General features: G+C 45.3%; 2 protein-coding genes across 13 annotated transcripts in view; both read left to right on the top strand.

The window, feature by feature from the left end:
* The window catches only part of LOC101358725 (lysosomal protective protein-like), a 20,767-nt gene extending 15,392 nt beyond the window's left edge, over window positions 1-5,375 (top strand). The window contains exons 10-11 of the mRNA XM_004371662.1: window positions 4,500-4,589; window positions 5,289-5,375. Of these exons, the coding sequence (XP_004371719.1) occupies window positions 4,500-4,589; window positions 5,289-5,375 (177 nt within the window). The remainder of the gene's footprint in view (window positions 1-4,499; window positions 4,590-5,288) is intronic.
* A 7,641-nt stretch (window positions 5,376-13,016) lies between these two features.
* Window positions 13,017-13,762, top strand: part of CNOT1 (CCR4-NOT transcription complex subunit 1) — a 109,116-nt gene continuing 108,370 nt past the window's right edge. For 6 of the 12 annotated variants that reach the window (XM_023726866.1, XM_023726859.1, XM_023726862.1 and 3 more), the window contains exon 1: window positions 13,043-13,174. The gene's annotated coding sequence lies outside the window, so the exon portion shown is untranslated. Of the gene's footprint in view, window positions 13,175-13,762 lie in introns of all 12 variants that reach the window. The other 6 variants (XM_004371527.2, XM_004371528.2, XM_023726868.1 and 3 more) reach the window with 4 other exon arrangements.

Consider the following 13,762-nt stretch of genomic DNA (forward strand, 5'->3'; position numbering starts at 1 on the left):
TCTAAGACCTGAGGTTTTTTTTTTTTTTTTTAGAACAAAGAGTATCCGAGTGATGCAAATGGTTAACACTCTAACCAATATGTTGGAGGTTCAAGTCCACCAAGAGGTGCCTCAGAAGAAAGGCCTGGCAGTCTACTTCCAAAAAATCAGCACAGTTCTACTCTGACACACATGGGGTCGCCATGAGTCAGAGTCAGAGTGGACTAGATGGCAACTGGTACTGGTTTTGGGAACAAAGCAGGGCTTCTAACAGGTTCCTTCTGGTTCAAACCCCTGCTGAGAATTTGCATTTCCAACAAGTTCCCTGCTGAGAATGTGCATTTCTAACAAGTTCCCAGGAAGTAATACATAAGAATCACCTGGCGAACTTGTTAAACTCTAGATTCTGATTCAGTATCTGTGGTGGAAATGCAAATTCTCAGCAGGGGTTCAAACTGGAACAAAGGAAGTGGAAACCTTGCTCCTCCAGCTATCTAAAGCCCAGCTTCACTGCAGTTTTACAGAAGGGGAGATAACTTCTTTCCAAAAGAATTTCATTAGCATTTAAATGTGTGCAAATCTCTCCAACTTAAAAAAACAAACCCTTCCCCTCCCCTCCAGCTACAGCTCTCCTCTCTCCTGGACTCCACAATCCAATCCTGCTTCTGCCTCCTCATTCCACAGAAACCACTCTCTCCAAGGTCTCCACTGGCCAACCTGTCACACAGTCCAAGGACCTTGTCAGTTACCTCCCTGCTTGATCACTCAGAAATACAGGGAGCCTCTCAGTTCCCTGACTCACTCAGCCTCATGCAGTCCTTGGGCCTCCAGGGTGGGGCTGCTCCTCCATTCCCTGAACTGTGATCATGAGCACAGCACTCCCTAGGCCCCAGGGCTTCTGCAAGCCCAACCCTCCAGTCCCTGAGTACCCCTGAGCTTTAGCCCGGGGCGGGGGGCGGGGTGGGGGGGCGGCGAGGGGAGGGAGGCGAGGGGGGGCACTTGCCATCTCCACTTGGGTGAATCACAGGCACCTTAAGCCCCAAAATCAAACTTAGCATCTCTGCCCCCAAACTTGCTCCTCCAGGCTCCCCGTCTTATCCCAGGGAAAGGCACCCAGTAGCAGGCCACCCTTCACTTCCCCTCCCTCGCCTTTCACAATCCATCATTTGCCAAAGCTCGGTAATTTGACCTCCCAAAGCTCTTGAAGCCCCACTTCCCTCCATCCTCACAGCCATCACCTCTCCTGGACGCCCTGCAGTAACTTCCTGGTTAGTCTACAGCAACATCTCTAGCTGAGCACCAGTCCTTTCTCTACACCACAGCCAGTGTGGCTTTGCTGTGGTTGTTTGGTGCCATCAAGTTGTTTCTGACTCGTAGCGACCCTATGTACAACGGAATAAAATAATGCCGGGTCCTGTGCCATCCTCACAATTATTGCTATGCTAGAGTCCCTTGTTGCAGCTACTGTGTCAATCCATCTCATCGAGGGTCTTCCTCTTTTTCTTTTTTCTTGGGGGGGGGCTTCCTCTTTTTCACTGACCCTCTACTTTGCCAAGCACGATGTCCCTCTCCAGGGACTGGCTCCTCCTGATAACAGGTCCAAAGTTAGTGAGACAAAGTCTCTCCATCCTTGATTCTAAGGAGCACTCTGGCTGTACTTCTTTCAAGACAGACTTGTTCGTTCTTCTGGCAGTCCATGGTATATTCAGTATTCTTCCCCAACACCATAATTCAAAGGTATCAATTCTTCTTTGGTTCTCCTTATTCATTGTCCTGCTTTTGCATGCATATGAGGTGACTGAAAATACCATGGCTTGGGTCAGGCGCACCTTAGTCCTCAAAGTGACATCTTTGCTTTTCAACACTTTAAAGAGGTCTTTTGCAGCAGATTTGCCCGATGCAATACGTCACTTGATTTTCTGACTACTCCTTCCACAAGCATTGATTGTGGATCCAAGTAAAGTGAAATCCTTGACAACTTCAATATTTTCTGTTTATCATAATGTTGTTTATTGGTCCAGTTGTGAAGATTTTTGTTTTCTTTATGTTGAGGTGTAATCCATACTGAAGGCTGTAGTCTCTGATCTCCATCAGTAAGTGCTTCAAGTCCTCTTGGCTTTCAGCAAGAAAGGTTGCATCATTTGCATAACGCATAATGAGTCTTCCTCCAATCCTGATGCCACGTTCTTCTTCATATAATCCCGTTTCTTGAATTATTTGCTTAGCATACAGATTGAATAAGTACGGTGAAAGGATACTACTCTGACACATACCTTTCCTGATTTTAAACCACTTAGTATTCCTTTGTTCTGTTCGAACGACTGCCTCTTGTTCCATGTACAGGTTGCGCATGAACGCAATTAAGTGTTCTGGAATTCCCATTCTTTGCAGTGTTATCCATAATTTGTTATGATCCACATGGTGGGATGCCTTTGCACAGTCAGTAAAACACAGGTAAACACCTTTCTGGTATTCTCTGCTTTCAGCCAAGATCCATCGGACATCAGCAATGATATCCCTGGTTCCATGTCCTCTCCTAAATCCAGCTTGAATTTCTGGCAGTTCCCCGTCAATGTACTGCTCCAACTGTTTCTGAATTATCTTTAGCAAAATTTTACTTGCATGTGATGTTAATGATATTGTTCATTAATTTCTGCATTCTGTTGGATCACCTTTCTTTGGAATGGGCACAAATATGGATGTCTTCCAGTCAGTTGGCCAGGTAGCTGTCTTCCAAATTTCTTGGCATAGATGAGCAAGCACCTCCAGCACTGCCTCTGTTTCTTGAAACATCTCAATTGGTATTCCGTCAATTCTTGGAGCCTGTTTTTTGCAACTGCCTTCAGTGCAGCTTGGACTTCTTCCCTCAGTATCATGGGTTCTTAATCATATGCTACCTCCTAAAATGGTTGAGGAAACCCTGGTGGTGGAGTGGTTAAGAGCTACAGCTGCTAACCAAAAGGTCAGTAGTTGGAATCTACCAGGCACTCCTTGGAAATCCAATGGCGCAATTCTACTCTGTCCTATAGGGTCACTATGAGTCAGACTTGACGGCAACGGATTTGGTTTGGGTTTTTTTTAAATGGTTGAATGTCAGCCATTCTTTTTAGTACAGTGACTCTGTGTATTCCTTCCATTTTCTTTTGATGCTTCCTGTGTCGTTCAATATTTTGCCCACAGAATCCTTCAAAATTACAACTTGAGGCTTGAGTTTTCTTTTCAGTTCTTTCAGCTTAAGAAATGCCAAGTGTGTTCTTCCCTTTTGGTTTTCTATCTCCAGGTCTTTGTACATTTGATTATAATATTTACTTTGTCTTCTCAAGCAGTCCTTTGAAATCTTCTGTTCAGCTCTTTTACTTCATCATTTCTTCCTTTCGCTTTAGCTACTCTACGTTCAAGAGCAAGTTTCAGAGTCTCTTCTGACATCATTTTGGTCCTTTCTTTCTTTCCTGTCTTTTTTCTTGTATGATGTCCTTGATGTCCTCCCACGACTTGTGTGGTCTTCAGTCATTAGTGTTCAATGCATCAAATCTGTTCTTCCAATGGTCTCTAAATTCAGGTCAGATATGCTCCAGGTCGTATTTTGGTTCTCGTGGACTTGTTTTAATTTTCTTCCACTTTGACTTGATATGAACAATTGATGGTCTGTTCTGCACTCGACCCCTGGCCTTGTTCTGAATGATGATATTGAGCTTTTCCATCATCTCTTTCCGCAGATATATTCGATTTGATTCCTGTTTATTCCATCCAGCAAGATCCACTTGTATAGTCGCAGTTTATGTTGTTAAAAAAGGTATTCGCAATGAATAAGCCATTGGTCTTGCAAAATTCTGTCATGCGATCTCCTGTGTAGTTTCTATCACCAAGGTCGTATTTTCCAACCACCAATCCTTCTACTTTGTTTCCAACTTTCAAATTCTAATCATCTACTGTGATCAACACCTACCAGCACAGGCACCTGAAGCCCGAGTATTTCTTCCTTCCTTTTGGGAACAAGGAGTCCCTGGATGGTGCAAATAGTTAACATACTCAGCTGCTAGCTGAAAGGTTGGAGGTTCGAGTCTATCCAGAGGAACCTCAGAATAAAAGCCTGGTGACCCACTTTGATTTTGGGGCTTAAGGTGCCTATAATTCACCCAGGTGGAGATGTAGAGTGGTCCCAGGAGGCTAAACTCAGAGAGATTCAGGGACTGAATTCATTGACAGATGGGGCTGAGCTACTGTACTGCAGTGCCTGTACTGTTCAGAGCTACGTCCCCAGCACATCGTGGGTATTTAATCAATGATTATTTGTTGAAGCAATGAGGGTTCTGCCCTGGTGGTGGAAGTGGGGGCTGTAGGGCCAGGGGAGTTATGGCCCTACATATATGCCTAATGCTCCAGCTCTAAACCCAGTTCTCTTGCCCCTCTAAGCAGCACACCAAGGGTCAGCTGGCCTGAGGGCTGCTTTAAGGAGGAACCCCTTTGCAGAGGCTGTGGAGAGCACAGTTGCCAAGTGACCCCTTTCTCTGGTCCCCTAGATGGTGAGCTCCTACCAACCCTGGTACTTGAACAACCAGGTGGCTGGCTTCTTTAAAGAATACGAGAAGATCTCATTCCTCACAGTCAAGGTATGGCTGGGGTTACACCCACCTCTTAACCAGGGCCTGTCCTGGGATGATGATTCAGGATTCAGTTGGGCTAGGTCCTCCTGGGGGTAGGGAGAGAAGCTCTTCACCCTTCAATTAGGACTAACGAGGAGCCAGCCTGAAAGAACCACAGTCCTGGCTTAAGACTCCAGATTTATTCTGGCCTGAAAGAAGCTGTGGGTCAGGGAACTAAGGAAAATAAATGCAGTTAGAGGCCTTGGCTGAGAGTCTAGGGTTATAAAAAGCTCTACCTAGGTTTTCAGGTCCCATTCAAATACTACCCTCCCTGAGAAGCCCCCCAAATGCCTTGAGGTTTCTCCTCAGTGCTTCCAAGCCTTCTCTCCATTCAGGACTCTAGATTAAAAAAAGAAGGAGGAAAAAAAAATTCTGCTGCATTTTCTGCTAAAAGAAAAAAAAAAAGCTTACCTATAAAATGCTAACTCTAGGTCAATGGTTAAGAAGTATCAGAATCACCTGGAGGGCTGATTGCTGCCCCCTCCACCCCTAGCATTTTTGATTCCGTAGGTTTTAGGGAGAGTCTTAAGAATTTGCATTTCTAATAAGTTTCCAGATGCTGCTGATGCTTCTGGTCAGCGGACTATACTTTGAGAACCACTGCTCTAGAGCAACATACACCATCAAGATAGCCAGTACTCACTATTTGGCCTATCTTCTGCACAGGGCTCAGGACACATGGTGCCCCAGTATCGACCTGCTCAGGCTCTGAAGATGTTTGAGAGCTTCTTGAGTAACACCTCCTTCTTGTGATCTTCCTCAGCTGCTGGTAGGGCTTCCCAGAAGCTGGGATCTCCCATCCCCCACCACCCAATCTGCTTCTCTTGGGGTGTCTCCCCTTCCACAAACTCTTCTCCTTCCCTAGATGCTCTATACTACTGTGACCAATATGGTGGAATCTGGGAAGAGGCAAGGGGAAAGGAAAAAAAGTCTATGTGGGGAGGATGGATAGTAAGCAGTTTCCTGGAAGCCACTAGAAGCTGTAGGGTTCCATCAAGCGTTCTGCCCCCAAATTGCTATGTGACCTTGATGGAGTCACTAAGCTCTATTAAGCTCTAGAGTCTTTATTTTCCTATCTGCAAAATGATAGGCCAACATTCTCAGGCTCCTTTCCTGCCCCCTAAAATTGATGGGGGTAGTCCCTGGGTGATGCAAACGTTAACATGCTTGGCTGCTAACTGAAAGGTTGGAGGTTTGAGTCTACCCAGAAGTACCTTGGAAGAAAGGCCTGGCAATCTACTTCTGAAAAATCAGCCATTGAAAACCCTATGGAGCACAGTTCTACTCTGACACACATGGGGTCACAATGAGTTAGAAATGACTCAATAGCAACTGGTTAGAGTTGATTGGAGGGATGAAATTCTTGACAGTGCTTTGGAAAGAATAAACCTTAGCACAAATTGCACTTTGAGAGGCTTTTTCATATAAAGGAAACTTTGTAAATTACTTCCTCACACCTCTATTCCTTCTTTTTTTAAAACAGATTTGCCTAGTTGTCTATTGCCTGCATCAAGATAGCATAATCGGATATGCTATATGATCTACTGCCTATTAAAAAGAAATGTTTCCCTGGAGATGCTTCTCTTAGAGTCATTCATTCATTCATTCAACCAATATTTACGGAACACCTACTATGTGCCAGGCACCAGGCTGGAGCCAAGTATTAAACACTCTGAAATACAAGCAAACTTGTCAAAATGCTTCTTCTTTATTTGGACCTGGAGTTTACTATGTCCTTCCTTGCACCACAGTGCACTACTCTAAAACACACAGAGTGTCCTAGGGCTGGAGCCCTGGTGGCGCAATGGTTAAAAGTTCAGCTGCTAACCAAAAGCTTGGCAGTTTGAATCCATCAGCCGCTCCTTGGAAAACCGATGGGGCAGTTCTACTCTGTCCTACAGGGTCATTATGTCTGAATCCACTTGATGGCAATGGGTTTGGGTCCCAGGGCTACAAAAACAAATACAGTGAAACCTGTGAGAACAAGAACCCATCAGGACTGCCTTGTTTTTCTGAGTCTCACAAGTTTTCCACTTTTGACAGGGTGCAGTCACCACTTTTCTATCGCTCTCTATTTAGTGGAAAATACTTGAGTTTTCCTTCTCTAACAGGTTTCCGCCGTACAAATGTCTGGCTTTCGCAGGTTTTACTGTATGGGCATATCTCTGTCCTCAGGGCAGTGAATGAGGCTAATTAGGCTCAGACTTTGGAGCTGGAATGGGCCTCCACAGAGAGATTCCACAACATTTTGCTCCAAAGATCTCTGATTATTATTTTCCCTATGGGCTCCAAATTTTGGAAGACTTTTGCCTACCAAATATGATGTACTTATTAAATCATAGCTACTATAGCTGGAGTGATGCTGTGGTTAAGAATTTGGCTGCTAACCAAAAGATCGGCAGTTCAAATCCACCAGCCACTCCTCGGAAAACCACTGGTGCAGTTCTACTCTGTCCTATAGGGTCACTATGAGTTGGAATCGACTCGATAGCAAAGGGTTTCGTTTTGGGATATAGCTTTTGGGTGGTGGGGTGGGAGAGGATAAATATTTCCTTTTGTTATGCTTTTTGAAATTCTGAAAGCTGTTCACAGGCCCTCCGAATAGTGCCTTATGGCCCTTTGAGAGTTCAAGGACCCCAGGTCATGGAAAGTCCTTTTCAAGTTGGTAGGGGTGGCTGTTCAGCCCACCTTTTTGGGTGCAGGGAGGAAGTATTACTTTAAACTACATTTCCTGTAAAAGTTCTGGTAAAAGCATTCTCCTCCATTATCTTTCAGCTTTGAGATTTTTGACCCATTCATTCTTTAGGTTACAGAATTGCTTGCTAATTATGACTTGACCTGTCTTTTTCTCCTCCAGAGATTGTAAACATTGTCAAGGCAGAGGCCCCTTTTTCTTAGACTCCTAACACTGTACGCTGTATTTCGAAGAGACTAAAATGTCTGATTGACTTATAACCTAGAGAGGGAGCTATGAAGTGGTAAAGAGGAGTTTGGGGGACAATCCTCAACTGCTTGTCCCTTGCCCCACAATGATGCCACCTAAAGATTTGCTTCTCTAAGAGTTTACCTCTAAAATCCCTAAGATGATGGCAGAGAAAGGTGCTAGGCAAAAGACGCTAAGTGTAAGCTGGGGGCTGAGATTGTGGCCAGAGAAGTGTCTGTAATACAAAGTGACAACCATAAGGCAGGGTCCCTGAGTGGGAAGAGTGATGACAGACCCCTCACCCTGGGCAGAGGATGAACAGCAGGGGCTGATGGCAATCACTTCCAATATCAGTTCTGCATTCAGGGACAGTACAGAGAACTGGAGCAGAGTCACAGACTCAGTCCAGCTCTGAGTCTGTAGGGAGTAGTCCTAGGTCTGCTCATCTGTCTAGAGCCCAGGAAGGTTTCTCAATCCACCTTTTTTTGCACACATCCATTTTCAGATAATCCTAAACTGACCCTGAGCCAGGGACGCTCTGTGGCCATCCCCTTTCCCTCTCTAGCTCCTTCCTTCTTCTCTTGGGAGAAGAGGCAGAAGGAGAAACAACTTTTAAAAAAAAGACAGAAGCTTCCCAGATCATCTTGAAACAAAACTGCCTGTTATGGAAAGAACCGAGGAATTCAAATGTAAACTCACCTGGAAAACACCAACCACACAGTGTTTTCAGCACCCATCTGACTAAGTTAGCACACTCTGTCTGACTACGCATCTTATTTTAATTTTTTATTTATTTATTTTTGCTTGAAAAATATATGGTCACCGATGGGCCACTGAATATTAGAGTCGGGATCTTAGAGGCTACTCAGTCAGGGGGGTTTTCGAACGAGGGCTCAGAGCATGGTGACTGAGATGTGGGCCCTGAGGTCAGATAGCGTGGGTTCCTTGCTCCGCCTTTGATTAGACATGTAACCTTGGGCAAGTGTCTCAACCTCTCTAAGAATCTGCAAAAAAGGAAGAACACAGCCCCTACCTCACAGAATCCTGAGGCTTGGATGAGATAAAGCATGTAAAGTGCTTAAGCATGTGGTAAGAGGGTGTAATACTTTCAACTCTAAAAATAATAGTTGTACTTTAAGAATATGTTGGTTGAAAAAAAAAAAAAAAACACATGTATGTATGAATTCCAGAACCCAATCTACCCTTCACAATTTGCAAACAACTGAAGGCTTGTCCAATATTCTCATAATAATGAAGAAGGAAAAAGTAACCCAGGGAGGGGAGGTGACTTTGCCACAGGCACACAGAAAGTTGGTTTTAGGCACAGCCAGTTTTAGGACTTGGGTTTCTGAATTTCTCATTGGGCTCTTTGCAGTGTGCCTCCCTGGCCACCAAAGGACTACCAGGGTGTCAGGTTTGGAGCTATGCTGTGGTGACAGACTGAAAAATCAGAATTTAGAGTTAGGTTGTCAATGGGTCACTCTGGATAAGACAGAAAATCCTAAGGTAGTCATTGTTCCACTTACTGTCAATTGAAGTTACTACCTTACCCGAAAAATGCGACTACTAATAGGAACACCTAGGTCCTTGGATGGTGCAAATGGTTTGCTCTCAACCTAAAGGTTGGTGGTTCAAAACTACCCAGTGGCACTATAGAAGAAAGGCCTGGTGATCTGCTTTTGTAAAGATCACAGCCAAGAAAATCCTATGGAGCAGCTTTACTCTGTAACACACAGGGTCACCTCACCATGGGTTGGAATCAACTCAATGGTTATGGGTTTGGTTCTGGGTAATAGGAACATAGAATAATATCCATCACTATCTTGTTGATTTGGACTCATAGAGACCCTTTAGGACAGAGTAGAACTGCCCCATAGGATTTCCTAGGCTATAATCTTTACAGAAGCAGACTGCCACATCTTTCTCCCATGGAACAGCTTGTTAGTTCAAACCACTGACCTTTCAGTTAGCAGCTGAGCACTTAACCACTGTGCCACCAGGGCTCCTATACATAGAATAATAAGGCTTTGTATTTATTTACCACTTTCCAAGAAACTCCAAACATTTTATAACATAGTTTGCACAGATTTCAAAGCAAGTCTTTGTCTTCTAGGTATTTTTTTTTTTTTTGCTTCTATCCTTAACCCAATTAAGTAAAGCTTTTGTTGCCCAGCACTTACATTTTCTTTTCCAAGTTATTTTGGGAAACAAAGAGTTTGTAAAGTTCTTCCAGAGCCTTGTATGTACAGTTGTGGGGTGAAGGCCTGGTAGGAGAAGGGGGAGGAAAGAGGCCAGGTGAGTAATTAACAGCTGGCTGAAATTTCCTGTTTCCAAATACGTTTGAACTCCTGTATACATAACTGCTGAGTTATAAGATGATTCAGACCTTTGTGAAGGTCGCTAGTAAAGCAGTCCGTCTGGGTGTGATTTCTAACTATTTTGTCTGTCAGTAAAAGGAGGAGGTGTACCACCTCTCCACTATCCCTTTCCCTTTGTAAACATTCCAGGAAACTCTCCAGCTTTCTAGCAAAGATAGAAGCCACCCAGTATTCATGACAGTAAGGTGAAGGACTTTGATCTCCAGCCTGTCATCTGAATTCTTTAGGTACTTGGTTATCTTCAAGTGTGCCCTTTGTGGGGCAAATTCTAGGAGTGATGTTGGGGCAGCAGCTCAGGGGGAGGGCTGGAAGTGTGGGCTCAAGGATCTGCAGTAGCCTCAATTTAAAGCAGCAAACCATTTTTTTGGCAGACAGGCTGAGAAGTGGGGGAAGGCAACTGAGCTTTATTTCAGCTTTATCTCAGGAGATCTGAGTTTGAGACTTGAATTTCCAATAGTTGTAGGATTACAGAGTTGATTTTAGTTGATCTCTCTGGGTCTCAATTTCTATGTCTTTTTAAAAATTATATGAAATTACACAAACAAAACAATAATTCCCTTTATATAAAATGTAAGCAATACAATAATGTATAGAATTAAAAGTAAAAGTTCCCTTTATTCTTCCTCATTTTTACTCTCCTTCCCAGGAATAAGGTCTCTGGGTGGTGCAATCAGTTTGCGCCCAGCTAGGGCAACTAACAACAACTAATGTAAAGGTTGGCAGTTTGAACCCACCCAGCAGTGCCACATAACTAAGGCCTGGTGGTCTGCTGTCACAAAGATTATAGCCAATGAAAACCCTATGGAACAGTTCCACTTTGCAACACATGGCATTGCCAAGAGCAAGGGCAGATTATCCAAAAGGTAAGGTAAGCACAGTGCTCACCTTGCTTACTAGATCATCTGTAGTAAACAATTTCACATAGGTTTTGTGAAATAGACTTTGTGAGATTGTTCACTACAGGTTAGTAAGTAAGCACAAGTAAACCCGTGCTTTTCTTGCTTACTGGGTCATCTGCCCGTCAGGTATCCTAAATTTGAAAAGAGGCTTTGATTCTGTAGGAAGGTGCTGTGGGGTTGCTGAGAGACAGATGCCAGCCATACCTAGAAGTAGAGTCTTTGATGTGGTGAAAATGTGAGATTGTTCACTACAGATGATATGGTAAGCACAGTAAGCAGTCAGAATTGACTTGACAGCAATGGGTGCCAGGTACCCCAGGAATAACCTTTGAGTATCAGTTGAGGTGGTGTATCTTTCCAAGTCTTTTTATGTATTTAGTTACATGTAACTATAGGAAATATAGTTATTTTCTCCTACACAAATGTAACATTCTGAGTTTGCTAACTTTTTTTTTCCAATTCCGCACCTAACAATTTTTTTAACAGTATATCTTGATCATTCCATACGAGTACATATAGATTTACCTCATTCTTTTTAACAATTTCATCATATTCCATTGTATGACAGAACCATACAATTATTTCACCACTTCCCTATTGTTTCCAATTTTTTGCTCCCCATAAACAATGCTTCAATGAGTATTGTTGTACATTCATCTTTGTGCACATTTGCAACGTTTAGCTGTGTCATAAATTTCTAGATATGGAATTACTGGGCTAGCGAATCTGTGAATTTTCAGTTTTGATAAACTTGGCCAAAATGCTATCCATAGACATTTTACCAATTTTTGACTACTAGCAGCAATGTATAGAAGGGCCTGATTCCCATCCTTGACCTGTTTAAGGGGCCTAAACATTATAATATTGTAAGCCCATTTCTCCGTTTCCTGATTTTTGAACATTTATTTGCTCATATGCCCACTATGTGCCAGGCACTGTGTTAGGTGCTGGGAATACAACTTCGAACAAGATTGAAGTGATCCTTGCTTTTGCTACACATGGGGTCCCTGGGCCTCTTATACTTGCTTGGCAAACAGAAGACATTCAATAAATGTTTGCTGAAAGGACGTGGTATCCAAGCAAGGAAAGGCAGGTGTGAAAAACTGTTATTTTAAGCACAAAAGGTAGTAGGAGACAGATGGCTAGGTTGAAGACGGGGGTGAGGAAAGGGCTAGGTTTTCTTCAAAATGAAAAAGAGGCGGCCAGTCAACGCTTCCTCCCTAGTCTTCCTACGCTGGTTTGGGAAGAGAGAAATCTTACGAACTACTGTAGATAATTAATCACCGCAAAAGATGTATCTCTCTGCCGTTTCTCCCGACAGCAAAGGGCACAGGTATCCTTTCTGATATCACTTCAAGAGTTCAATCCAGGAAGAGAACCTGGGCTTCCTACCTCTCCGTAAGGAGTCCCTTCTTCAACATAGAAATAGGTGAAAAAAGAAGCTCCTTGACGAAAGTGAGGCAACTCAAGACGAGGTGCAAGACCTGGGCGACTACATTCTCCAGCATGCACTGCTCTTCCCTGGGCGCCGCAAGTGACGTTGAATACGTCACCTTTACGACGAGAATCGGGATGGGTACTGGGAGGGAACCACACGTCCCGGGATGCAAAGCGCTACCACTTTAGTCATATCCTGGTTTGCTTCCTGGTGGCTGGCGTTGCCTATCTTATTCCACTCTAAGGAAAGGGACTGGAAGGGAGAGGGGTGTTTAGACTGGAAAACCCCGTGACACTTCGAAAGCGAAAGGAAAATGGGGAAGGCTGTTCCCTCCAACTCAAAATAGTTCCGCGCAGGGTGGTGAGAGACAGTGGGCTTCCTCCCTTAATTATTGTTTCTTAGAGGCAATGCCAAGCCGCTATTGGTTGAAGACCTCGAGGGTGGGAAGTACCTGAAGCCCCAAATCGAAGTTACCTGCGTATCCCCATTGGTCCTCGCCTGTAGCGCAGGCGCGAGGGCTCCAATTCCAGTCCCTGGGGACGGGTGAGAGGCAATTGGCCAAAGCCCGCGAAGTGGGAGTCCGGATTGGTAGTTGCTTGCAGAGGAGCCTGGTTTCTACCTTGACTTCTGCAAGTGATAGTGTGTGATTGGTTTAAATCCGCGGGCACCTGCCAGTGATTGGGCCGGAGCCACGGGCGGGGTGCGATCATTGGCTGCTGCTGGGGGCCATCCTTCCTCGGGCGGGCAGCGAATGATGAAATGGGAACGGGGAGGGGAAAGGCCGCGACGAGAGCGCGCGACCTCGGCGCCATTTTGTAGAGAAACAAGCGGAGTTAACCGAAGAGGGGGTCGAGGAGAGCCGGAGTCGGGGACCCAGGAGTGTCCTGTGTCCAGCGCCGCCGGAGCTGTGTCAGGTGAGGTGGGCTGGAGCCTGGGGTTGCTATGGGCGGGCTCTGTTAGCTACGGGACGCGAGTTCCGGTGAGGGAAGGCACAGGAGTGGTCCTGGGGCCACTGGAAGCGTTGCCCGAGCTCGGGGGAGTGAGGAGCAGCCAGGGCGGAAAAGTGGCGAGGCAGAAGAGGGTGGACTGTGGCCCCACGATTCGCGGATGTTTGGGCCCTAAAGAGAAGAAGCCAGCGCGAAAGCTCTGGGAAACGGATAGAAGAACGGGGGGTGAGAGCCGGGGTGGCCCCCGGCCCGGGCCTGGAGGCTCCAAGGACCGCGACGGTGGCAGCAGTTTGGGCCACTGGGCCTCACTTCACGCGATCTGCACTTCCTAAGACCCCGCCGGCCTCTTCAACTGTTCCTTTCTCTCTGGGCTCCCGAGTGAGTGCAGAGGCATCGGCTCCCGAGGCCTGCTTCCGTGGGCAGGGGTACCGTGTTTGGAGTTGTGGGCTCCCAGTTCTTTTCCGTGTATCTGGAGCTGCCAATCTCCTTCTTGTCGCCCAGCACGTTGTCAAACCCACCATGTTTCGGGTTTCTGCGAGTGGGAGGGGCGGGCGG

The sequence above is a fragment of the Trichechus manatus genome, unplaced genomic scaffold (genome assembly GCF_000243295.1).
Source record: "Trichechus manatus latirostris isolate Lorelei unplaced genomic scaffold, TriManLat1.0 scaffold00014, whole genome shotgun sequence".
Taxonomy (NCBI): Eukaryota; Metazoa; Chordata; class Mammalia; order Sirenia; family Trichechidae; genus Trichechus; species Trichechus manatus.